General features: G+C 48.5%; 8 protein-coding genes across 9 annotated transcripts; 2 read left to right on the top strand and 6 right to left on the bottom strand.

The window, feature by feature from the left end:
* Window positions 1-353: 353 nt before the first annotated feature.
* Window positions 354-1,053, top strand: H257_09268 (hypothetical protein; the record flags this gene model as incomplete). The annotated part of the gene is made up of 3 exons (XM_009835431.1): window positions 354-449; window positions 632-781; window positions 829-1,053. 3 exons carry the CDS (start codon window positions 354-356, stop codon window positions 1,051-1,053), a joined length of 471 nt encoding a protein of 156 aa, XP_009833733.1.
* Window positions 1,054-1,575: 522 nt separating this feature from the next.
* Window positions 1,576-3,152, bottom strand: H257_09267 (hypothetical protein). The gene is made up of 4 exons (XM_009835430.1): window positions 2,597-3,152; window positions 2,338-2,475; window positions 2,070-2,284; window positions 1,576-1,896 (listed from the first exon to the last, which is right to left on the bottom strand). Exons 1-4 carry the CDS (start codon window positions 3,144-3,146, stop codon window positions 1,657-1,659), a joined length of 1,143 nt encoding a protein of 380 aa, XP_009833732.1. The 5' UTR covers window positions 3,147-3,152; the 3' UTR covers window positions 1,576-1,656.
* A 1,693-nt stretch (window positions 3,153-4,845) lies between these two features.
* Window positions 4,846-5,796, bottom strand: H257_09266 (hypothetical protein). Its single transcript, XM_009835429.1, has one exon. The coding sequence runs from the start codon at window positions 5,725-5,727 to the stop codon at window positions 4,984-4,986; it is 744 nt and encodes a 247-aa protein (XP_009833731.1). The 5' UTR covers window positions 5,728-5,796; the 3' UTR covers window positions 4,846-4,983.
* A 1,691-nt stretch (window positions 5,797-7,487) lies between these two features.
* Window positions 7,488-9,194, bottom strand: H257_09265. Of its 2 annotated transcripts, XM_009835428.1 has the most exons (4): window positions 8,762-9,194; window positions 8,499-8,709; window positions 7,821-8,018; window positions 7,488-7,762 (listed from the first exon to the last, which is right to left on the bottom strand). In XM_009835428.1, exons 1-4 carry the CDS (start codon window positions 9,168-9,170, stop codon window positions 7,555-7,557), a joined length of 1,026 nt encoding a protein of 341 aa, XP_009833730.1. In that variant the 5' UTR covers window positions 9,171-9,194; the 3' UTR covers window positions 7,488-7,554. The 2 variants fall into 2 exon arrangements, with proteins under 2 accessions (XP_009833730.1, XP_009833729.1); XM_009835427.1 differs by having other exon boundaries at window positions 7,821-8,709.
* A 4,665-nt stretch (window positions 9,195-13,859) lies between these two features.
* On the top strand, window positions 13,860-16,041 carry H257_09264 (hypothetical protein; the record flags this gene model as incomplete). Its single annotated transcript, XM_009835426.1, has 2 exons — window positions 13,860-14,814; window positions 14,966-16,041. 2 exons carry the CDS (start codon window positions 13,860-13,862, stop codon window positions 15,265-15,267), a joined length of 1,257 nt encoding a protein of 418 aa, XP_009833728.1. The 3' UTR covers window positions 15,268-16,041.
* Window positions 16,042-16,087: 46 nt separating this feature from the next.
* On the bottom strand, window positions 16,088-18,106 carry H257_09263 (hypothetical protein). Its single transcript, XM_009835425.1, has one exon. It carries the CDS (start codon window positions 16,952-16,954, stop codon window positions 16,160-16,162), a length of 795 nt encoding a protein of 264 aa, XP_009833727.1. The 5' UTR covers window positions 16,955-18,106; the 3' UTR covers window positions 16,088-16,159.
* A 1,538-nt stretch (window positions 18,107-19,644) lies between these two features.
* H257_09262 (hypothetical protein) lies at window positions 19,645-25,029 on the bottom strand. The gene is made up of 7 exons (XM_009835424.1): window positions 24,376-25,029; window positions 24,107-24,309; window positions 23,311-23,537; window positions 22,335-22,641; window positions 21,015-21,299; window positions 20,809-20,938; window positions 19,645-20,181 (listed from the first exon to the last, which is right to left on the bottom strand). Exons 1-7 carry the CDS (start codon window positions 24,971-24,973, stop codon window positions 19,742-19,744), a joined length of 2,190 nt encoding a protein of 729 aa, XP_009833726.1. The 5' UTR covers window positions 24,974-25,029; the 3' UTR covers window positions 19,645-19,741.
* A 323-nt stretch (window positions 25,030-25,352) lies between these two features.
* Window positions 25,353-26,536, bottom strand: H257_09261 (hypothetical protein). The gene has a single exon (XM_009835423.1). It carries the CDS (start codon window positions 26,531-26,533, stop codon window positions 25,415-25,417), a length of 1,119 nt encoding a protein of 372 aa, XP_009833725.1. The 5' UTR covers window positions 26,534-26,536; the 3' UTR covers window positions 25,353-25,414.
* Window positions 26,537-26,752: the final 216 nt, after the last annotated feature.

Genomic DNA, 26,752 nt, shown 5'->3' with positions numbered 1-26,752 from the left:
GAAACTGCTGGAGACGCACTGGCATACTCAGCTCTGACTTGGAGACGCCCAGCGCTTGAATGCATGTATAAATGGTTGGTTCAGACAGCCTGCAAATACCTGTAAGAGTTAATTTACTGTGTGAATTGCATAATTTGCTTCGTTTCGTTTAAGGGTGGAGATCAGTATATTTGTGTGTGATGATATACCTTTTTTTTTCATGTGCATAGTGTCGTGCTGGACAACGAGACGTGTTGTGGATAGTGCTATTATATATTTGATGACGAAAAGTGATCTATATATATATATATATATTTATATATTTTTTCGGTAGGTACCGCGCCCCGGAGCTCCTGCTCGCAAATGTATACGAAATGTCGATTGATGTATGGTCCGTGGGGTGTATCTTTGGCGAACTCTTGGGGCGCCGAGTGATGTTTCCAGGAAAGAGCTATGTCGACCAGCTCAAGGTATTCCCATCCTGACATATATCTCGTTCTTCATATGGAAAAACAAAACGACGGTATATATACAGGACAACGAACTCAAAACCCTTGATCACTGTTTTGAGGTGTTTGTGGTGTATATATACCGTTGTATGCCGTTTCTGGTTATTACAAGCCGATAGGGGATCAAACCTGGTTATATGTAGGTCATCATCGAGGTCGTGGGCACTCCATCGACGTTTTCATTCTGCGATAACCCGAGCGCGCGGCGGTTTGCAGGGCGCCAGCTACTCACTCGCAGTCCGCTAATTGCCAAAGTGGCGTGGCCAGATGTGTTTCCCCACGCCAACCCAGAGGTACTTTGTCGATTCAGACATACATAAACCAAGTCATGTGGGCGTAGGCACTGAATTTGCTCGACAAACTATTGCAATTTGACCCAACCGACCGCATCTCGGCGGCCGACGCCCTCCAGCACCCGTACTTTGACTCGTGTCGGAATGAAGACCTGGATGCGATGGTGTTCGACACGAACGACCCTCCCGAGACCAGCAACTTTGACTACAAAAAGGTCGAACCGGCGCAACTCAAGCAACTCCTGTACGACGAGGTCATGCGGGAACGTTAATCAACGTTAATAACACACTAGTACTAGTTAAGAGTGTCCATGTATTTTATTGGTGGGTTTGGTTATGGGCTCCACCAATAAAAAGAGTTGGCCACTAGATGATTGCCACGTAACTTCGACTTGGAGTACAAAGACAAACGTATAGTTTTAAGTATAATCGATTTGATACAAATTTGGGGGGTGAAATCGAATCGCGACGACCAAACCGATCCACAATCGATCTGATTGGTTGAATTTCATTGAGAATGTTTTGACTAGCTATTAATTTTGAGCTTATCAGAGGTAGCCAATCAAATCGATTTAAATTCCAACAAGAAACCACAACACAATGAAATTTCACTCGAAAGCACAATAGTACAATGCGTTTTTTACATTTATTAATATGAACAACCACACACTTATTAATACTAGTAGCATAACTAGGACTAGTTAAACGTTGAAGTGGCTCGTTCAACGTGGACATTTCGAACATGTTATACTCTCCTTCGACAACGTTGATGAACAGAGATTGCGTGCAGCATGTATGTGTATAGTGGTAATGTCATATTGATATCGCTTTATGTGGAGGAACTACTACGTAGACGGCGCATAAATATGTCGCAATTACGCGACCGCGCTGCTAGTCCATGTCAGCGCCGCCAGCACGACCGTCCACAGCAGCCACCCACCACGCAAAAACGATGTCGCAGAGCTGGTGCATGTGGCGCACGCGGTGTCGACGCACGGGGTGCACGCAGAGCCGACGCATCCGGACGAGCAAAAGCACTTGCCGGCCGTGCAAAACCCAGCGGCGCCACATGTGACACTGGCGCATGACGACATGTCCGCCACGGATTTAGTTCCCTACAATGGAATACATGTAGTCTTGGTTAGACCTATCTGGGATATCGAACATATATGCAGTCTATAGAGCAATCTATCCATCGATTGTTGTATTAGAATAAAATATACTGTATCTCAATCGATCAATTGCTGTTTCAAATAGAATATGAACAATAGATATTATATATATATACCTGTTGGTAGCACACGTTGGCCTTGAGCGAATACTCGACGAGGGCGTTAACAGCACACGAGCACGTGCCCGAAACGGTGTCGCAGAGGCCGTTGCATGCGTCGTCCGTCGTGCACTTTTGGCACTGGTCGCCGGTCCACCCGTCGCGGCACTTGCATGCATCGTTCACACACATGCCTTTAGTGTTACCGTCTCCGCAGTCAAACTGACACGTGTCTACCATAACATGATAAACCTCATCCAGTTGAACGGCCCAATACTATACTTACTGGAAAGGACTTTTTCGCACTGTTCGCCACCGAATCCCGTATCGCAGGCGCATCCGTACGACGTCTTGGGGTCGTCAATGTCTTTGGGGTAGCACGTGCCGTGGTTGTTGCACAACACACCAGGTGCTGACGTGCACACTAACCATATCGCAGACGAGTTATTCTTCCAGTGAAGGCATGTATGTATACAGTAGCCAGCCACCCATCGAGTTAGATGGATGGCTCGCATGAATCCAAAGAGAATGCAGCAAACACGTACGGTTGACATTGCTGCAAGCATATGGGAACGCGCTTTGTGAAAGGCACTCGTCCTTGGGGACGCAAAAGAACTGCCCAGCGTAAATCGTGGGAGGCCCCACCTTTTTGTTGGTGTTGTCGACGTAGCACTGAAAGCAATCGGCGCTATCTGCCGCCTGGAATCCCGTCGTGTTGGTCGCGTTGTCGACCAAGCGCCGGCTGGGATCGCCGCCGGTCCACGTCCCACCGCAGCACTTGATGCCGCGAAGTTTGGTGGTGTTCACGAGCACGCATTGCGTGGCGAGCTCTCCTCCAGGTGCCGACGGAGCGTTGTAACTGGGGCAGTTGCCGGAGCTGCTGCCGCGACACACGTTCTTCAACGCGCACTTGCCGCGAACTTGACTCGTCGAGAACGACCGGTACTTGATCTTCACGCACGCCATCGTGATGGGGCAGTCCGTGTCGAATTCGCAGTCCGTGTCCAGAGCTTGCACTAGCGCGACGTCTCTTCCTTGAAGCATGGTTAACCCAAGGAGCACGAGAGCCATCAACGCATGCTTGATAATAGCCATCGCGACGAATGAAGAATGGCAATGAAACGGACAACCTACATGGCGTGCGGCGGTAGCCGTTTCAGATTCGATGCAATTATCCGAATTACTAAACGATTATCCGGTCGATGTGATGAAACCCCCGGTAACGTTACTGGATGATAAACATAATGTAACAGTTTTGTGATTTCGACGATCGATGGAGCGAGGCTGAGGACCAAATCACGAGCGAAGACGCAAAGGAAAAGGTTTCTGTCGACCAGGTGAAGTATGACCTAATCCGATCGCGATACATGGCGACAATAAAGTACTTGTACAACCGATCCAATGACCACCTCGCCAGAACTAGTGGATGAAATGGATTGAAGACTGACCTGGCCACTCGACTCGCCAGCACCACTCAAAACGACCACATTTCCACCTGCAATACGCATCAGCTCCATCGAGTCCGTTGTAATTTGATCAGTTCCCTATGCAAGTGCTGCCCCCCCCCACCACCACCACTGAACACACCCATTGAGTCGGTCAGCGTCAAGAGGTGCGAGCCGAGGCTACACGTGTGGTTGGGCCTGCTCAGCCCTGGCCAAGTTGCAGTTGACGGCGTAGATCGCATGATCTCGAGCTTCGTGTTTTACGTCGCCAAATCGATCGACGAGCATGCGGCGAGCGTGGAGGAGCCCACCCAGACGTGTAGCCTCGGCTCGCACCTCTAGTCACGTTGACCGACTCGACGGGCGATTGGGGGCCAACACTTCCATCGACCGAACGTGGACGCTGCTTTCCAACCAACTTGTAGCCATGCATTTAACTAACAACTATTGTTTCATTTGCAAACCGTTAAAGGGTCACATGTGTCATAGTGGGTGCAGCTGATGGGGTCACTACAGCAGTAGGGAGTGAGTGCCTGGCGCAGCTCGTTTGACGAGTCTGTGGTATGATTTCAATATAAAATATGACAACACACAGCCCCTTATCACGTTTGTGGATAGGTCTACTACGATCGCTAGTGGTGGCAACAAAGACACTTGCGGATGGGATTCTAGTGGGGGGAGTATTAAATAGAGAAGGGCCGATGGGGGTAGCGAGGGCATTGGTTTAACACGAGGTTTTCGAGGCAGGGGGTGGGGACCGGGGGGGGCAGACAGGGCAATTACAACGACGCCAATTTGAATCCCATCGTAATGCGACAGCAGTTCTGACGGATACGGTATGTCTTAGCCTCGAATGGGGTTTGAAATGCGGTGTAAGCTCGGGAGATGAAGCGAGGAAGGGATTCGTTGTTGCGGAAGGTGCGAGGCGGCAATTTCTAGAAGCGATGGCCGATGAGCTTGATGTCCAAAGCATGGGTTCATTGTATTGTCGTTTTGATACAAATTTGGGGAGGGTGCAATCGAATCGCGCCGACCAAACCGATCCAAAATCGATCTGATTGGTTGAATTTCATTGATAAGGTTTTGATTGGCTAATAATTTTGAGCTCATCTGAGGTAGCCAATCAAATCGATTTAAATTCCAACGAGAAACCACGCCACGAAATTTCACTCGAAAGCACAATAGTACCTCCACTTGTTGTGGAGTATACGTATATACAGACCGCCTCTTTACAACCACCCAACATCACTAGGACGAATTGGCTGTACAGCTGCACCTACTACAGTCTGTAAGAAACAAAAAAACTACTACTGGAATAGTGTCTATCTTGATACCGGTAGTGCTGTTAACTTGTCAACATGTACGGAATATTAATATTACTACTACTGTAGTAATAACTATAGTTAAAATAGAGGACGGGCTGGACAACTTTGTGTCCTTTGGGAAAGGAAACGCAATGGCATGCACTTCTCAATGATAGAACCACGTTAAACGATCGTATTGTCCTTGACAGGGGTAGCAATTGTCACAGAGACATTAGGAGTCGCTTGGTTCAGCGCAACAGCTTGGCGCATAACACCACCAAACATAAGGCCCGCACCAATACACACCCAGAGCGCGTAGTAAAACAACGAAGTGTCCATACCACCGACGACTACGACCACGATGGCGGCTGCGATGGAGCCAGACACTACGAAGGCCCCCGTGCAGCTGGTGGCGAAAACGAGGAACGTCTCGTGCTCCTTCAACGCGCGGACCCCACACCACGCGGCGGCCACGACCATCGCCACCAACGCGACGATGTCGAGCGCAATCGAAGACGCGCGCAGGTCCGACGAGATCAATTTAATGGCTCCCAACAACAGATCCACGACGGTCGTACCGTATGCAGCACCAATGGCCACAATGCCAACCTTGCGGCAGGCTGGCACCAACGACAGGATCAAAGCAAGCACGAACCCGACCAATATCGTCACGAGATCGGGCAATACAATCCCGAGCATCGTCGTGGCTGCCACAAGAGTCGAGAGGAAAATGGACAGCCGAGGCGATGTCATCCCCCAAAACGTGACGCGGAGTCCGATATATACGAGCACGGCGATCAACGCAATGGCAATGACCAACACCGTAGTGGCGGACCCGCGGCTGTATTCGTACGAAGATTGAAGGTGGCGCAGCACATTCGTCGCAGAGATGTCCATCCCAGCAAGGGAGAAGATGGCACGAAGCATGGTGGATCGATGTAGGTAGTAGGTAGGTAGTTAGTTGAAATCAAGTGGTGAGGTTACAATACTGGTGCTTGGTATGATGAAATGTGCTGTTTGTTGACCATAGTCAGTTAGCCAACGACCGTTTCGTACATAATATCTACTACCATCTGTGATATTTTCAATCATCCAATTTAAACTAGTGGTTTGTATGGACATTTAGCAATAGTATTTATTTACATTCTTACCCATTTCAAAATATCTTGATTCCCCTCACTGGTCAATTATTATTGTGAACATCCCAAGAGTAAACTAGATACTAGTAATCCTTCAGCTGGGACGACTGTTCGATACATCCAAAATTTTGGAGGTAGCCCACTCGACTTCAACTTCTTCGACTTACAGTTAAGATCATGTGTTGGTGGTGTTGAAGTCGCCGTTCAATTTCTCTAGTTTTTAATTAATTGCATTTAAGTGGGACACTTCAACATACAGTAGTCCCCCAGAATAGGGAACCTTTGATTCCGATACGTTTTAAGAGGTATCACTGCTTGCTCAGGTATAAAACTAAAAAGGTATTTTCGGTGGGTTCCTTGCTTCTGATTGGTCAATGTAATCGGATTGAAAAATGGACATCATTTTCGAATTCAGGAGGGGGTTGATATCCTAACTTAACTTCCACGATGACCATGACGATGTCCATCCGTCATAGGATTGGTGCGCTGCGAGCATTGCATGTTGTTGAAATATTTGACAAGCTGGTTGAAACGGCTGACGAAACTGATAAGAAAATTTCGCGTCACTCGTGAGCACTGCTCGAAGTTAGTCTGTGGGAAGCGTTGGAGTGGGCCAAGGAGACTTGGCAATCTGCGACGCAAGACACTATTGTAAATTGTTGGCGCCATACTGGTTGGTATTATTGACAAGGAGGTTTATGAGTTGATTGGTAGTATGCATAGCCTTTAAAAAGAATGAAACGTGTTTGTTGGTGTGTGTTTTGTCTACAGGAGGTTGTCACCGTGACATTGTCGAATTTAGAGGGTCACGTGAAAGGCCAAATGCTAAACGAGCCCATCGACGCAACTCAACTCTTTTCATGGCAGCGCGTGACGCATGCTGCTTTAACAGTGTACGCTTCTGCTCGATTGTCAATCGTAGCCGCGACAACGGCGACGGTATGCTGAGTTCCAAGTGTGAGTGTCGCCAACAAGTGTTATATTATTTGCGTGGTAAATTTACAGTTAAATAAATTGAATGTACCTCTCGGATTTTATGACTGATTTGCATGCAAATTTATGTTTTCTGAGAGGATATAGATTTATGGTGGGTTCCTTATTCCGGGGGACTACTGTACTACGTGGTACACTTTAACTGTACTGAAGTATACTGGAAACCTTGGTTCCGTGCCACGATACATGATTGGTAGAAAAAAGAACTTTATGAAATTTTCAGCCAATCAGCTGCTATTTTTGTGAGAAAATTTAGTGTTGCTCCAAACCAAATGCTACTCTGGTCCAAAATAGTTGTCATGTTAGACTTCAAAATGAAGTATTTTGTCCTAAGCATTTTTACTCGTTCTCGTTTCTGATTGGTGTAAATGCAAGCTGAAGATCTCCTCTTTGTTTGGATACTTCAAGCTGCGCAAAATTATTGGCGAAGTTATCGAACTTGAAAAATGGCCTTCAAATTGGCAAAATATGCAATCACCCGCCAGAGAATCAAATCTTAACTTTACTGTTAACTCGCCCACTTTGTTCACCTAATTTCACGGATAAAAGAGAAATTATCCGAAACTTCGAACAGTAGTACTATTAGTAGAAAATTACGCTTGTGTTTACAGTCGTGATGCTCTTATGATTCAATGGGAGTAGTTGGCAAGTGGGTGGCAATCTCGCGCTCTTCGTCAAACAAGGCGGAACTCAAGTACCGCTCGCCAAAGCTCGGCAGCACGGCCACAATCAGCTTGCCGGCATTTTCGGGCTTCTTGGCCAGACGAAGTGCCGCCACGACCGCCGCGCCCGACGACGGACCACACAAAATCCCTTCTTCGCGGGCCAACCTACAATATTCAGTTCATAATAGAACGTAGACAATGACGTGGCAGATTCTCGTGGTACCGTTTGGCCATGAGCATAGACTCGGGGCCGTTCACAGTCACGACCTCGTCAATCAATGATCGATCGAGGATCTCAGGTACAAAGCCAGCGCCGATGCCTTGGATCTTGTGGGGCGCGGGGTTGCCGCCACTCAACACTGGGCTTTCTTCTGGTTCCACGGCAACGATGCGGACATCGGGCTTTTTCGGCTTTAAGAACCTGCGATTGATCGTATATATAGAGTTAGTCTTGTATATATATAATATACTCATTGAAGTATATATATTGTCAAGTCGATTCGAAACTGGAGTGGGGTTCTCAATCGAAGGAGCAGAAGAACCAAATCGACAGACAATCGATATATTGACCAATCAAAACACACAACACAATTCAAGTGGCCAATCAAACTCTCGCTTCAACCATTCAACATCGAATTAGTGTGTGACTGAGATTAGTGTGAAACTGGTCCATACAAAAGTCAGTACAAACAATCGCTCGATGGATTTTGCGAGTCAATATCTAAATCCAATGTTTGGCTGAAAGGACAATCAATATACAGCGAACCACTACTACTACGATATCATCCAACGTTTGACTTTGGCCAAAAAAGGCAAAAAAAACTCGAAAAATGCAATGAAAAAGGTCAATATCGATTCTGCAATCGAAAGTAAAGGGGCTGGATGATGATGTTGTTTATACCGCGCTGTGCCAGTGATGGTGCCGCCAGTGCCGACGCCGGCCACGAAAATGTCCACGTTGCCGTCCGTGTCGTTCCAAATCTCGGGGCCGGTGGTTTCGAAATGAATTTGGGGGTTCGCCGCGTTCTTGAACTGCTGCAACAAGATGGCGTTGGGGGTCTTGGCCACAATCTCGTCGGCCTTCAAGCACGCACCCGTCATGCCGCGCGGACCTGGTGAGTTCATTTGGTCGCTGTCAGCAAGAATGGGTGGTGGTATTCGTACCTGGGGTCAAGACGAGATCGCATCCAAACGCTTTCAGGATGATGCGGCGCTCCATGGACATGGAGTCGGGCATGACAATTTGCAACTTGTAGCCCTTGGCAGCGGCGGCCAACGCGAGCCCGATGCCCGTGTTGCCGCTCGTAGGTTCGACGATCAGCGAGTCCTTGGTCAACACGCCCGCCTTCTCCGCGGCTTCAATCATGCTGATACCAATGCGGTCCTTGACGCTCCCGCAGGGTTCCATGAATTCGCACTTGACGGCAATCTTGGCATGCGCACCCTTGGTAACTTGGTTCAAGTAGAGCAGTGGCGTGTTGCCGATAAGGTCGGTGATGTTGTTGGCAATCTTAGCATTCACACAGGCCGTGCGGCTAATCGAGCGGACGGACGTCAGGCGGGTCAGCATCATGAGGATGTGTGAGGTGTCGGGGAAATTCAATGCTGACATCAACGGGGGCGATCCTGAAGCAAAAGGTGACATGTGTTTTAAACTGGTTTTAAACAACCCATGGTTGATGTGTTTTATTCATCCTCACGGTTGTACACAACTACGGGGAAGCCGACGCCGCCGCCGCCATTTTGGGGCTGCACAGCTGATGCATATGAGCCGCGAGGGCGTGGGGATGCATGAGGACGAAGGTATCGACGAGTGGAGACAAGTGCTCGAAGGCTAGTGTGGGTGGACATCCGGATACGACGCATGTGTCTGTATCCGGTAGGAAGCATGGACATGGCGAGCCAATCACCGCACGAGGTGTCGTCGTGTCATGATCGTTGGGTGTGCTTTATGCACCAGATTACTAAAATCGTGAAAGTTAACAGTTAAGCAGTAAAAACATCATGCACCAGATTACTAAAATTGAAAAAGTGAAAAACATCTGTGGAGATTCCTTCGTTTCTGTGCTAGGGATTGCAGGATTGGAGATTTAACCTTTGTCCGAGAGGTGGAATGGGGCACGAGGGAGGGGGGTGCTTGTCGTGTGGAAAAATAGCACCAAATTGGAGAGACCTACTGTACTAAAGTTATTTCATGAGTTGTATCCAGCGTCTGGCTTGACCGACCTGCATGCATGAATGTGACGCCATCATTGCCATAACATACGTACTACTATAGTACTGGTATGCGCAAACGCGAGCAGAACAATTTTGTGCAGTGGACGTATGCTGTTCCATAGTAGCCCTAACGTTAATGGACTTTTGCGCTGATTTTGGTCTATTTTTACAATCTTTTTTCGATTTCTCTGACCACCGTAAAGTAAAATCCAGTACAGTAGATGTACAGTAGATGGCCCGAAAATCAACCCCTTAGCTTTTTTACGCTTTCTCAACAAATAAGACGACTTGGACGGACTTGCAACTATGATAATATTATAGACTATTGAACGCGCTACAGCATACAAGCAAACTTTGAAGGATTCGATGTATGCTTCACCAAGTTACTGCTGGTCAAAGTCAAAATTGTGTATTTTGAGCAGATCAATAGATGGCCCTAATTTAGGCTTGACATGTGAATACACTATACATCAAAATAGTGGGATCTCGTAATTCTATTGTCAGTATGAAACGTATTCACAAGAGTTTATGTGTAATTAAATATGTTTCGTCATGAAAACTACTTTGGGCCATTCTCTGATATCGGACACTCTACTGGTCCTTTACATTAACGCTATTCAAGGATGTGTGAAAAAATCAAATTTTAACGAATGTACGATTCTGATTGGTGCAAATCGTACTCAAGATTTTGGTACAGGCTACTATGGAGTACCTACCATTGGTACTTTTTAACTGAAAATATTCGATATCGTTCAATAAGAGCATCTCCAACGGTGTTTTTATTTCTATTTCAATTCGAAGTTACGGATATAGAATAGAAATTCTAGCACTATCCGGAGGGTTTGTTGCTATTTCACGCGAAAATAGAAATTCTGCGAGTCGAAATTTCTAAAAAGTCCGGATAGTGCCAAAATAGCAACCGTAAAAACGAAGTTTGACTTTAACCTATGCTTTAGCAATAGGTTAGAATTTACCGTTGGAGATGCTCTAACTATGAGGTGATATTTTTTTTGTATCACAGAATTTTAAAATCAAAGACCCGCCAGCCTCGCTAAATCCACGTTAACATCGTTAAAACCGTACATTCATGTTGCTATTGACTTCATGTTTACAATGACAGCAGCTGAGTACCCTACAGGTCGCATAGGCGGAGGAATTTCACTCTCAAGGGAAAGTAGACCACTCAATGTGTGAAGCAGCTCAAATACGAATTTGATTGGGGAAGCTTGGGCGACATTAATTAAAGGATAGCCAATTTAAGAACACTTTTTCGGATACGCTGCGGTGGAAGGTATGTAACTCGACTCGTAGGTGTCGGATTGTATTCTACTTCGAAGTACAATATGTTTCACGAAGACAAAATCCAGGCCTATTCGGGGAGTGGCGCCGCTGGGGGCTTGCGTTTGGCCGATGGCATTGCTGTGTAAAGATTCTGAAACTATATCCGGATACTCGATTTCGTAAAACCCTTTATATCTCTGGATATAATTTTGGCATACAAATTTCAAATCAAAATATGTCCACTATCTGGGTTTACGAAATTTCGTGTTTCGTATGGTGCACGTCATCTATAAACTACCAACTTTTCACAAAATTTTCTGACTTCTATTTCATATTCATTACTCAAAATTGCAGCAAATTGAGACGGCATAATCGACAGATCTCAATGTGATGAAGAAATTTTACGTCTCAGATTCAAATTTTGTGATGAATTGGTCCAGAAATAGATAATTAACCTAGCGGTATTTTACATGGGCGCTTGGATATTTGGCCATAGGGGTGGCCGCTCAAGTGTATCTTGATTTTTGTATGTGACTCTTATCCGTATTTAATATCCGGAGGCAGTTGGGACCTTTAACCTCCCACTCCAGTGATAAAACGCATGCAATTGGTATTTAACGAATCTGGATTTTGGGTTTAACTACATTAATTGCACGTTAAATAATAAAACCTCCACTCTTCAATTTGGCCAGTTGGAAGTTTTTAGATGAAGTGCACTATATCTCCAATCGTAAAACATACATATTTCCTGTTATAATTCATCATCATTCACACCACATTGACCACAAACAGCTTAAGACAAGCGGTCCCATTTACTGTTAATGTGCACATTTTAAGCTTAGTCTTTGTATTCCCATTTTCATATTTTTTGGCGGTTAGGTAAAAATTGCCTTTCTGAGAATTGATTGGCAAATTCGGGTGCACCTTAAAATGGATCGAGCACCTTAACTTGGACTTTTACGCTCGCTACCACTGGTTTCACTCGTCTCGCAACCGCGAACAGCGTATTTGCGAACAAGCATGTGGAGGTGAGAAAACCTGTTCGTTTTCCTGCGATGTATCTTACAGCTTACTAGTATTATTTTTCCATCTGGCGAGACATGCTCATACTTTAATTAAGTCAAAAGAGGGACATTTGAGCGAAAAAGAAAATGTGATCATTCTTGTTGAACAGAGTATGCGTATAATACACTGTAGTATTACGTAGATACTTCGAAGTAGTACAGTATACTCGGCCAATCAGAAGTTCCAGTGTGATTTATGTTAATATGGAATAAGCATATAGCGAATTTATAGTAACGTTAATGACACATTACTTACATTTTGTCAATTTAACTGTAAATTATGCTCAAAAATCAATCAAACGGCGCAAAATACTGAAATGATACCCTTGCAAATTGATACTATTAGTATTATACTACGTAGTAGTATTAACTTTATGTGTATCCGGAAAAGAGAGAATGCAATTTATAACCCATACTTCGAAGTATACTATTAATAAATATTAATAGATGGACTTTTATTGTGTACCTAAAATCTACTACTATTAATAGTACTCCGGAGTAGTAGTACGATAAAAACGTACTACTACTAAATTTGTAAGCAAATGAACATACTTTGATCAAGATAACAGCATCTGTCATAAAGGATTCTCAAATTGGTACTACGTACTTCAAGTATAAACCATTCGCTTGGTTTTTGTATTTTTGTTCGTGCAATATGACTGCATAACACAATATACAATATATTCTGGATAAAGCATACCAGTACTTCACAGTCAGCTAACGATGTACAATCTCCAAGTTTCAGAGGTTGAAAAAGTTGTCGGAATGTGGAGATTTGGAAGTTCTCACAAGCTGCCATCCACAGATGTGTTCATTATTGTAAATTGAATTTTTTCGTTACCGCTTTAATTAGTACTACACCATTTTGCGGTTACCAGTAAGCTTCAAGTGTAAATTCAAAGAATATATGGTATCGATTGAAGGGCTTGCTTACAGGTGTTCGAGGTGATTGCCGGGAGGTACTGTACGAGGGCATTGTCGAGTAGTATTGCGATGAAGGTAGGAATCCCCAACCTTGTTACATGGAGGCGAATTTGAAATGCGCGAAAGTCAGCTTTGGGCACACTTCATCTTCAATGTGTCAAGAACACTACAGAGACTGTGTACCCCAGTAGATTGTATATGCGAAATATCATGGTCGTTTACGAAAATATATTATATATTGAATTTTGCGATTTCACACTGTCAATCAGTGAACATCAAAATATAATGAGCGTCAACACTCCCGCGGAATTAAATGGAACACTGCGAGCCGAATTCACTGTGAAGAAGTGAACCAAGAAATATAATGAGCGACAATTAAATGGAAACACTGCGAACTTGAATGGGATTCCACGAAACATACCAGATATTCTTCAAAATGAACCGCAAAGTATTGTAGAACCGTTGTGCTTTACTCCGGTGTACTGTACACACACATGTGTCAAGCTAACTGTCAATTAGAGTGAGCTCTAACGACACTACTGGCAGAAAATGATTATAAGACGTACAACTAAAAAATGAAGGAATTAAGAAGGGCAATTAGAAACGCCGCACTTGTTATGAAATCTCCAGGAATGCTTTTAGCCAATCCACAGCGAGTATCTATGCAATTTATAGTTCTGTCCAATCAAAACCGTGAACCAATTGTCGGTTTGACAAGAAATCTCCTTCCATCATCATCATACGTGGTGCGCCCACTTCAACCCAGCTAGCTCGCCATGGACCAAGAACCCTGTGAAGAGCCCAGTCCTGCGAGCGACATGTCCTCGGCAGCGCATGCCGCTCTGGACGACGGCCGGCTTCCCCACATCGCTACCCCAAAGGACGTGACTGGGACTGTTTCGCCAACGGCCTCAACAATCGCGTCGTCTCCAGTGGTTGCCCGAGACGCCAAGGAGGTGCATGAAGAACCCCCGTGCAAGAAGCAAAGGCTAGATGCCGAAGAAGTTACAGTCGACTCTCTTCTTTCCATGTCAAATCCTCTGACGCGTCCCTTGCCTTCGGAGCAGAACGTTGCTATGCCGACGACAGGAACGATTCCACCTCCCCCCCTCGACAATGCATTGCAAGCTACAGCACAACCCATCACGCGCACCATGCCAATCCCTTCCCCGGCGGACATATCCCCCACACCGCACAGTCCCGTGGCAATAGTCGACAAGCCACCCCAAAGCGCATCTCTGTCTCCCATGCTGCAGCCCCACTCCGTCGTTTCCACAGACCTCACCGAGCACATCGCGGCGTCGACATCTTCCTATTCGTCGTCAGAGTTGCCTTGTGACACGTCAACGAACGAAGTCGCGTCGGTCGTCGTTGCACCTTTGCCATCCATATTCGACACCTGCGACGTACTTCCATCTACAACCCCGTTCATCCCTTCATTTGCGCCGAAGGACACGGATAGTCGTACATTGTCTGCTCCATCGATCCTCGATCCAGCATGTCATCCGACTTCACCTCCGCCACCACCCACAACCACAGTCGACACGGAATTGCCGGCACTTGGCGCTACAATCGACGTGTCTCCATCTTCACAAGCCCCGTGCGTGGGGGTAGATACATCGCTGACTGTTCCAGCTGGCGCCACTGCGTTTGTCTCTTTGGCGCCAGGACCACCTGCATCCGATCCATCTGCGACTTCCATGCAACATGACACTCTTGACGGTGGTGCCAGTGGGGATAGAGGCCCCCAATCGCTTCCAACTGCGCCACTGAGACACAATCCACACCAATTAGCTGAACGGGGGGACGCTCCAGATGACTTGATCCTCCTCCCATCAACTGCATCTACCCCCCTTGACGTCGTTGCTACTACTACCGATAGTGACGTTACCGCACCCGAAATTGGCGTTGCTGCACCCAAAATTGGCGTTGCTGAACCCGAAATTGGCATTGCTGCACCCGAAATTGGCATTGCTGCACCCGAAATTGACGTTACCGCACCCAAAATTGACATTGCTGCACCCAAAATTGGCGTTACTGAACCCGAAATTGGCATTGCTGCACCCGAAATTGGCGTTGCTGAACCCAAAAGTGACGTTACCGCACCCAAAATTGGCATTGCTGCACCCGAAATTGGCGTTGCTGGTTCGTCAAATCAGCTTTCTATGGAGAGAAGGAGGATAAATCCCACAGATACCCTTCCCCAAGGGGTCCTCATGGTGGCACATGCTTCCCATGTTGAACAACCCGGTCTCGGCTCGAAATTCCCGTCAGTTTCTTCTCCTTTGTCCACCCCCCCGCCACATCCGGACGCCGCCGCCCGCTGCCCCCGTCTGCAGGCAGGAGCCCCGCCGTCGACACACCTCCCTGACACGTGGTTGCAGCGCGTCAAGAAGGAGGTTCCCGGGGCGGACAACGCGACTGCGCGGCCCCGCGGCACCAACCCCGTGTGGATCCTAGACGAGTCTTGTCCGTCGACGCCTTCCACCTCTGCCGGACGACGAGCCAAGCGACGGAAGCGCAAGCGTCGGCAAGAACCAGAGCACTCGAGTCACCCACAAACAGGTGGAGTGCCGCCGCCCACTGCCACGAACGATGAGTCCCCCGCCAAGAAGAAACCCCAACCGTCATCGGTGGTCATGAAAGGGCTGCACGCGATAAACGATGTCACAGCCACGAAACCATGCGACAGAGCGCACGACTCGTCGTCTTCTAGTCAATCATCGACGGTGGCTAGATCTCCTCTTGTCAAGACTGAACAGAGCGTCGTGAACCTCCCCCCCCCCATCAGCCACTTGGTCACTGACAAAGCCAATAATGGGCTGACCGATGGACTGGCACAAGCAGCAACCACCTCAACATCAAACGTTGCGAACGAACGACAGCAGGTCGTCGTCCCCCCCTCCCCCCATCAGTCTAGCACCAACCACGCCAAGAAGAAGCAGAAACGACCCCCCGTGTCAAAGTCATCGTCGTCTACTCCCCCCCCTCCCCCCCCCCGTCGTCGTCGTCATCTATATAATCCCCCCGTGGAAATTGTCATTGACAGCGATGATGACGACGCACTCGACCCGCGTCATCCGCTGCACATTTCGTCATCATCGTCTTCCAGTGACAACGACGCCGTGGTGGTCATGGTGACGAAACAACCCAAGAGTGGATCGTCGCCTGAGCTCACGCCCGGCGCGAGGCGGCGGCGGCGGCGGCGGCTGCTCGCTTCCAAAGTTGTGACGGTGGACTTGACGGAACCGGACACGAAGAAGGCGGCGGCGGCGGTGGTGCGGCTGGATGAATCGGACCAGTCGGACGCCTCGGGGAACGTCGTAGCTCTCAACTCGTTGGCCGAGCTGCTTCCGTCGATGGCCACCCCAATAACAGACGCCGTAGCAGACGACAAGGCCGTTGAACAAGGGGAAGTAGAGGGGGTTGGGGAGGGTGCATCCGTTGCTGGTCCATCAGTGGACGACACGTCCTCGTTGATTCTACAGCAACTTGCGGAACAAGATGAAGACGACGACATTGTCAGTACATTGGACCTTGCGTTATTGGGCACTATCACCGACAAGGACGACTCGACGGACGGGGGGGGTCCAGCGGGGGAGGACACACTTCCCGCGACGCTGCAGATCGAAAGCCAAACCGTTCCAACTTTGCCTGCCGCCGCGTCGGTGCCGACTGGATCACCACTCAAGCATCCGGCAACCACCACTCCATTACGCGAGCAAGGGCCGACTGATGACGGGGACGCCGCCGCCATCGGGGGGATGGACGGGTCTGTGGAGAGTAGTAGTACAGGCGCCAGCAAAGGCGGAGTAAAATCGACAGATTCCGACCACTGGGAGGCCTTGTCGTCGGCGCCAGACGCTGCCATCCCGCGAGATCAACCGCTAGAGTCGGACGTCCATGGCGTCGGTGGCCTTCCCCTCACGCCGGAACTCGTTCTTTCCCTGCCTGACGAGTCTTCAGATCAACGGCGGGCGACGGATAACAAGGAGGAGCTTGGAGCTGCTCAACCAAGTAGTAGTAGCAACGACTACGATGCAGCCCTCGTCGAAATGAGTGGGGAAGATGGCGCCGTTGGGTCGATTTTGAGTGGCGCAGACGAGCCGGCGCTCTCGTCACCGATCAAAGCCACCCAATCAGCCGTACAAGGAGACTCATCAGCTCCAGTCGTGACCTCCGCCCATGTTGAACCTAGCACGGACGTCGTCGCAGATGTCGACATGTCGTGCGAACCTAACAGCAGCAGTGGCGGCCCGCCAGAAACCGCGGCAGCAGCTCCAACCACCACGGAAGAAGCCCCCCTCGTTGATCGGTCAGATGGGCAGGCCAGGTACCCGCCAACCAACACCACTGAAGGAAATAACTCACCAAGCAACAACCCCTCAACCGACGAAGTCGTCGTCCCATCGTCCGATCTGGTTCCATTGGTCACTGCACCAAAGAGCTACTGCCATCCGTTGGAGCCGCCGGTTACGTTGCGTCTAGATGAGGCGGCGGAGGGCGGGACGGCTGCAGATGGGCGCCCACGGCGACGCAAGCGCATCACAACACTCCCGACCTCATCGGCCGAACTAGAGGGCGACCTGTCGTCGGACGGGTACGTAAGTGAAGATGACATGGGCCTCTCTGGCAGGTCCGACGACGACGACTCTGGCAACAGTCCGAGTGTTCCCTCCAATCACGACCAAGGAGGAATGTTGGTCACCCCTACTCCATTGGTGGGGGAGAGAACGCCGTTCGTTCCTGGTCCACAGAAGGAAGTACCGTCCTTTGCCGTCGTGTACGCTACCCCCACCCCATCCGCCGCCTCGAACCAACCCGCTGACGAAGACCCGGCTCTGTCGGCGTACCCTCGGCCCCCGTTTCCATGCAAAGAAGCGCTGATTGCGGCGGCCTTTGACGAGTCCGACACCAACCACCGCGAAGAAGAAGAAGAGTCGGACGACGACAAGGCACCGCCGCCGCCGCCACCACCTTCGAACCCCCCGCGACGGCTGCCGGTCGAGGGCCATCCCCCCCCTCCCCTCCCTCCCGACTCCCCCCTCCGTCTGCAAGCCAAGCAACTGCCGCCCCATATTTACAATGCCAAAACCCCCCTGTTGGACAATATGTTTTCATCATCTTCGTCGTCGTCGTCGTCAGGGAGCTCGTCGGATGAGGAAGAAGGGGACGCGGCACCCGCCCGGACGCCGCACGACCATCCGTTTCGGTACGCCAAACCAACGCCGCGGCAGCTCTTGTTGCCTTCGGAGGACGAAGAAGAGGTTGAGTTTGGAGGCAGCAGCAGCGACGACGATGTGGTGCTCGTGGGTGTAATCCCTGCGCCGTCTTCCGCCTCTTCCACCCCCCGAACCCCCATCCTCCCCCCGCCCACCGAGTCGCTGCATCCAGTTCTTCGCGGCACGTACAACGTTGCCGCGCACGAAGCCACGTGGACCGGCACATGGGGCTTCACCGAGACGCTCCCGTCGGCCCCCACCAAGTTCGCCTACAAGTGCGTGGCACCTCACTGGGCGTCCCACGACGTTCGCGTGCCCCTCACGGGTGCATACACGGGCTATTTCTTTGTGATGGGGGAGGGGGGCCACAGTCGGCCGCAGAAAGTGCTCGAGAAGGGCGTGCACCTCGAGTTCACCGAACTCGCGCCAGGTTCGTACGTTGTGGACGGCGTCGGTCGCAACAAATTTGGACCGTTCTCGTTGCGCGGGTACTTTGAGTGGGGCCACCCGCTCACGCTTGTCAAGATGTACACCCCCGCCGCCTAGTACTAGTAGGACGCACGTACGTATCGGATGACTACGTAGTATGTGGATGTAATAGTAGTAGTAGTAGTAGTAGTATTACTAACCAAGAGAATATACGTGTGGATTGGAATGGTGGATTCGGTGCGAATTTCCACATCGTTTTTGTTCCCATTTGGACTTGGTAGTGTATTTTAGCCAATCAATTTTATGTACACACAAGTCCTTATATTGTGCATTTTACCCAAATATTCTTGGACTTGAGAGTGATTTCACCAAATATGTGGTTAAGCGGCCGCGTGATGTATTATTTTATATTGAAATCATACCGCAGATTACTGTGATGGTTTGTAGACAAACGTCCCTACTACCTCCGAGTAGGACTACTAGTAGTAGTACTATTAGTAGTACTTCTTCGTCGACCTTTCGAGGCGAGATACTCACAAGGGTCATCGATCGTCTTGTATTGTCCTAAAATAGTGTGAAAACACATTTCACTGCCGCAAATGATGATCCATCCTGTAGTACCTCACTACAGCCACCCCTCGAGCCTTTTTAGCCATGTTTTCTCAAGTCATTTCGATATATTCGCTCGTCGAATGAGCTGCACCTGCACCCCCCCTTCAACTGGGTGCAGTGCCCCCAACCTGCTGCACCTATAATAAAGCAGCCAGTAGTAACGTAGTACATACGTACGTATTCAGCCCGTAGTCCTTCTCGTCATATTCTTGCAGCCGTATACGACGGTTCTGTAACGTGTTGGGTTTCATCCTTTCGTGGATATATATGTGTTTGTAGCCATAAAGTACAATAATACTCCTACTACTACTAGTACTACTACTGTTCGTATGAGTTAGTACGAAACGTGTGGCCATGTTAAGGGTATGTACAACGAAGGCTGATGATCAAATCGGCTAGAAAGCGACGTCGGCGTCAGGGTTTAAGCACATGGTGCGCACCCATCGCCGTCGGCGCACGCTGCTGCCGACCTTGCGCGCGTTCGACTTTCCTTTGGCGAGGTGGTACTTGAAGCGAGGAAAGTCCGTCGCGTAGCTCCATCCTTCCTCGTCGCACTCAGTGTACTTCATGTCCACCTTCCACTCGGACGTCCACGTCCAGTGCTCGGGGCACTCGACCTTGTTAAAGCTCAGCTCTTTGTCCCCCTGGCGGTTGGAGAACCGAGAGCGATCCGTGGGCCAGAGGTAGTTGGGCCCCCACTTGCCAAAGATATGCATGCGCTGGTTCTCAAAGATCTCTTCCAGCGCTACTTCTTCGTCCACGATGCTGCACATGCGGACCAGCGGCGCGCGCTTCTTTGCCGCCGAGTTGACCGAAGTAGCGGCGATGGACGTGCCTACCCATCGAATAGCAGGAAGTGGATATGGGCAGTCATATATATATATATATATATATATATACGGCTAGGTCTACCAAAAAATACACGGATGAATGTGTGTGTATATCCAGTTTATCGATTACGCAGACATATATATATATATAAACGCAGTCATTATCTATGGCTATATATACCCAGTCATTATCTACGGCTAGGTAGCTAGTCCACCAAAAAATACACGGATGAATGTGTGTGTATATCCAGTTTATGGATTACGCATATAGACAGGTATATATATATATATATATATTTACAAGAAGGAGATTTTTGATCAAAAGTCAAGTACTAGTCACATCGCCATTGCATTGAATCAGGCAACACCGAATCATCGGCAGACAAATATCGATCGACCAATCAAAACCCACAACACGAATCAAGTGGCCAATCACAATCCACCAACCAATGGTCCAGATTAAAGAATAATTAGAGTGTAGTTAATAGTAGTAGTGCTACACCACTCGACATGTTTTCAATACAAACATGCAACACGACGAAATCAATCCGTGGATTTGTTTGGCAAGTCCAAATGTTGGTTACTAAAAGGACAATATATATATATATATATATAGACACTTTGAAACATACCAGGGGCGTTGTGCATTTCCTTGAGCAATCGGAACCACAACACGTACGATTCGTGGGTCGCCGTCTTGGTTTGCGACAGGATCTTGCTCTTGAACATGCATCCACTGGAAAACGGAATCGCCAAGTAGACCTACACTCTCCATATATCGATATATATATCAATATATATATATCAATATATATATCGTTGTAGATACAAGTCGCACCTTGACAGACACGCCATTGTTGTTGGACGGGGAGGACTTGGTCAGCGTCATCGAGTGCTCGACTGTAAAAATGTCGCCATATGGGATGTCGTGCAGCTGCACTTTGATCTGAAACGTCACCTGCGATACAGTGCCATCATGTGTCCAATCGTAGCCCGTGCACTGCCACGTGTTGGTTGTCATGGTCGTAGACGGACCGATGGGCGCATGCGTGAGGCTGCGAAAGGTCACGACGCGCACCCACCCGCCGTGCGCGGGCGACGGTTCCCACCGATGGGTCTCGACCTACACTCGGAATCAGACTCAGACTCAGAAACTAGACCGACGATTGTACTATCGACACAAAACGAGCACAAGAATCGGCAGTAAAGCATGGAGCCAATCACACGATCGGGTGAAACCATCCTCGGTGTTCCACAAATTCACAACTAAATAGTGTGTGTGTGTGACTTGAATTAGTGATGGCACGGCTTGCCTTGTTTTTGATATACAAAATTAATTTTCAGTCCAACTCCAAAGTTTGGCTAAAAGGACAATATATCAGAAGACGCATACACATACAGGATATCGTCAGCCGACGACCAAAACATTTTGAGGCTGAAAGATGGTAGTATTCTAAACTAGACCACATAATGGAGAATACTCATGCATCGACGACCCCACCAAACAAACACAAATATAGTCACGACGACACACTAATTAGTCAAAACCATTCGAAACATTCATTCATGGCCGACTTTTAATTAGTGTGACAGGTACATCAATACGAATCACCACAGACAGAACCAACACCACAGGGTACTGTACTGTGCTTCACAGTTGGGGGGGGGTCAAAGCAATCAATCGATCGATCGATTCATATATGGGTCCATATATTGTGTATGCTACTCCAAAAATTCCCTTGGGCGGTTCAATATCGCCGGACCTGTGAAATTTAATATAAAACAAAGTTGAAGAGGTATATCGTTTGCGACTGCATACATACTATTGTGCTTTCGAGTGGTTTCTCGTTGGAATTTAAATCGATTTGATTGGCTACTTCAGATGAGCTCAAAATTATTAACCAATCAAAACCTTCTCAATGCAATTCAACAACCAATCAGATCGATTGTGGATCCAGTTTGGTCGGCGCATTTCGTTCGATTGCACCCCCAAATTTGTACTATCAAATCGACATTATACAATCAATATCTTTTCAGCCAATAACCTTGAGTTTTCTTTGCAGCCAATCATATTCGTTTGAGTACTAGCTAGTACGATCAAGCCCCCAAAGAAAGTAGGCAAATGTGATTTCTGAAATGCACGAGGAGGATGTATTACCTCCGTGTCGCCGCGCTCTTTGATGTACTGCGCCCACACGGGGTTGGCCGACGCTTCAGCTCCGTCGGGCGGGTCTGCGTAGTACGTGTCCAGCAGATCCAGCAGCGGCATGTCCAGCTCAAACTCGCCCAGGAGCTCCAAATCGGATGGCGCGGACGTGAGGAACGGCGTGAGTGCGGCGGTGGCGTCCACCTGCGACGTCGCTGTGTAGTCCAATGTCATCTGCAACGTGCCCAAGATCGACTCTTTTTCATCCTGCAGGCGCGTTGACGACGCCAAGATCGGCCACGATGCTTCCACGCTGGACCTATATGTATATATATATATATATATATATATATATATATATATATATATCCAGACGATGATGGAAACAAAGTAAAGAATATCGAGCTTTGTATTATTGATTGATGGCTCACGAATGGGGCCACATAGCAATACCGACAGATCATATATATATATAAACGAATCCACATGACAGATCATATAAATATTTATATACATATAAACGAATCCACATGACAGATCATATAAATATATATAGAATCGCCAAGTAGACCTACACTCTCCATATATCGATATATATATATATATATATATATATATATATATATATATATATATATATCCAGACGATGATGGAAACAAAGTAAAGAATATCGAGCTTTGTATTATTGATTGATGGCTCACGAATGGGGCCACATAGCAATACCGACAGATCATATATATATATAAACGAATCCACATGACAGATCATATAAATATTTATATACATATAAACGAATCCACATGACAGATCATATAAATATATATATATAGAAACGAATCCACACGACAGATCATATATATATATATATATATGGATCCGTTATATATATAAACGAATCCACACGATAGATCATATATATACTACATATATATATTAACGAATCCACACGACAGATCATATATATATATAAACATGTCAACAACGTACTTGGTCAAGCCATTGGGGCCAAACAGGTCCTTGAGCGATACGAAGACGCGGCCTATTTTGGTGGTTTTGACACGCATCGTGACTTCGAACACGTTGACGACGAGCAGGTCCGGAAGGCCGCCGAAGGACCCGACGAGGCCGACGCCGACGCACTCGTCGCATGTGGCGCACTCGTGGTCGTCGAATGTCCAGTGCAGGGATTCATTCCATGACACGGCCGTGCGCGACTAATTCAACCTCGATATAAGAACACTGGCGACGATATATATATATATATAAGGGAGAGGCATGTTGTCGATGATTTAAAAGTGGAGAGAGTGGGTGGGTGCTTGCTCAATCGATATGAGCAGCAGACGATCAAATATCAACCAATCAAAAGCCAGATCACGAATCCATTGGCCAATCAAATCATCCACTCTTGGATCATGGCAACATCATCGAAGTAGTGTGTGACTGAAATTAGTGTGACACTAGATGATTGTTCTATACAACATTCAGTACACAAACAAGCGATTGATTAACAGCGCAAAAGAGTCCAAATTAAAAGACAATAGAAGACGACGAGCAGTCTACTCGGTAGTAGGGACAGCATGCATATACACACACTATATGCAGGAACCACCCTCGATAGTAGAACACAAGCGTCGATATCATCCGATATCCACGGATGCTTTAGAACGACAACGCTCGCCCCTCGATAGAAGAACACAAGACGTGGGGCACCGCCGACCGATGCCTCTCGTCGACCCTCAATAGTAGAACACATGGTTGCTCTATCGTTCAAGATATGACGTACGTGGCTGCAGCTGCGCTGGTTGGTCTGCTTGACAGGAATCACCGAGTGGTCGTGTAGCTCGGCTTTGAACTTGACGACGGCAAAGAACGATCGCATGGACGTGTCCTTGTGGGCAAGGACGTTGAACGTCTCGACGAGCACGATCAAGTCGTGCTTCATGTGCGGCGCCGATCGGTCGCGCGAGTGCATCGGGTCGATGCGGCCTAGAAGAATGAGTCGTGGGACGACGACGACGATAGAGGAGGAGAACGAGGAAAGGGGGGACGGACCGTCGATGGCGCTCTGCATGGCGCGGCTCTTGAGCACGACGAGCCACTTTTGCATCTTGACGTCGTCGTCAAAGTGGAAAAAGTACGTGCCGCCCAGCGTGTTGCGCACTTCCAATGTTGGCTGGTTCGAGTTGTTGGACGTCGACGGCGCCACGTCCACAGACAGCACGGTGAACGTTCCCTTGGGCGCCGTGTTGCGCCGAGATCCTTCGGCGTTGGGATAGTATTTGACCCGGGCGTAGGCGTCAACAACAACCCATCGTTTCTTCCACGTCGTGCTCGACGATCCCTTCTTCATGGTGCAGTACCCATCGAGCACCGAGTCCCCGAGTGTTTGCACATCGGCCAGCACGCTCTCATCCACGTTCTGCATCGTCTGCTGATGGAGGCTTTGGAATTTCTTGCGGCCGCCCAGCAATCGGTTGGACGACTTGTTCTTCAACGCGCGGCGATACGCGTCCCCGCCAAAGAGTGCGCGCACGAGCATGAGAACGGACGATATCGCAATCGTGGAGATCATGATGAACTCAGACCAGCTGGATGAGGACAGAGGCACAGATTTCTGCGCACATACCGCCGCGGGAGCGTCTTGTTCCATCGCGCTCCAAGGTGCCGTAGTTGTGTGTGCGTGCGTATACACTGCCCGTTCACTCGGTGTGCAACAATCTTACCGTGTACTATTAATACTTAGAGGTGACATATTTATTATCGCAGGTTTTACGGTCAATGTATACCGGTAGTACCACCTACTACTAGTAAATACTATAGTACTACTAGTAGTAGCTCGAAGTAGAACAATAGGACCTACTATTTTAATAGTAGGTTGTTCTATTAATACTTCGAGCTACTATTAATATTACTAGTAAATACTATAGTACTACTAGTAGTAGCTCGAAGTAGAACAATACTATTACATGTAGTAGGACCTACTATTAATATCAATAAAGTAATAGTAGCACAGTAGGCAGGCGGTGTGGAGGCGTAGTAAACTTACTAAACAAGGACATTAACTGTTGATCATCCTGGTGAGTTATTTCGATTACATTTCACGCAACGAGCGTGCGATGGCTTCTGCAATCTCGTCTTCTTCGGATCGAGGGTTGGTCGGGGCAGTTGGGGAAGCGACTGGAGCAGTAGCTGCCGGCGCGGCGGCGGTGGGGGGTTGGTGCAAGGACACGGGGGCGGCAAACGGCGACGGAGGGGCGCCGCCCAGGGAAGCGTTGTGTCCAAACATGGGATTACTACTCGCTGTCATCATCTGCTGGGGATTGGCCATCATCTGCTGCATCTGCTGTCGCATGTACGGGTCGCTTTGGATGGCCTGCAACGACTGCCGCAGAAGCGCGGGATTCTGCAGCGCTTGTTGGAGCATGGGGTTGTTCTGGGCCATTTGTTGCAGCTGGGGGTTGGCCGCCACCATCTGGGCAAACATGGGGTTGTCCATCATAGCCAAGAGGGATTCCGGCGACATGCCACCGAGAGGGTGGTTGGTGCCAACGGCTGGCGCTGAAAAGGACGAGGACGGGACAGCGTCAAACTGATCGATGATGCGCTTAGATGCGACGACGAGATCCCAGTTGGCGGCGGTGGGCACGACCACCAGGTGTCCTTCTTCGACGCCGGCGGTAAACCCCATGGCCGTCACGCACTGCAACCCGTAGGGGACGTCCAGGAGTTTGCGCTTCAATGCTTCGTTGGTCAAGCGGATCTTCATGTACTTTTGTTCCGTGGGGTTGGCGAGGATATTCTCTGCCATCTTTTTCAACGTGGCAATGGCCGCGGGGCCGGCTGGATGCGCACGCAACAGTGGCAGCAGCTGAACGAGGTTGGTCGTGGGGGCAGATGGTGGAGACGGCGCATGGACGGCTGCAGAGGACACATGAGAGGGCAATGATGCAACCGGCGTAGACGGCACAAGCTTTGTATTCACCGCGAGGTGCACCGTCAGCCCTGAGGTGAGGGAATAGAATGTCAACGAATTCGTGTCTTCCATGACGCGGCCTTGGAAGATGAGCCGTTGGGATTCAGGAGGGTAGTTGAGCTTGGCTTGCACAGCCAGCTTCAAGTCGAGGACTGTCGCGGATGCCACGTCGATCTCAATGCGGTGCGAGTCGCCATTCACCTGCTTGAGCGTCAGATACGAAGCCTCCGTCGTCATCGATTGGAAAAATCAAGAATGAGCATGGTCTCCGGATAACATCCGATTGCAGTCCAATGCAGCACCCAATCATATCTTGCCAAATACACTAAACATCTCACCATTCCACGGCGGCAGGTCTGTCGGTGGCAGTGGTATATTACGGCATTAGGCATGCACTAAGTAAGTACCTACCTACAGTGCTGTGTACAAAACTTACTTGTCCTATTGTATCTGACG

This window comes from Aphanomyces astaci (assembly GCF_000520075.1).
Source record: "Aphanomyces astaci strain APO3 unplaced genomic scaffold supercont1.22, whole genome shotgun sequence".
NCBI lineage: Eukaryota > Oomycota > Saprolegniomycetes > Saprolegniales > Verrucalvaceae > Aphanomyces > Aphanomyces astaci.
The sequence above is the reverse complement of the archived record's forward strand: the minus strand, read 5'-3'. Positions and strand labels throughout refer to the sequence as shown.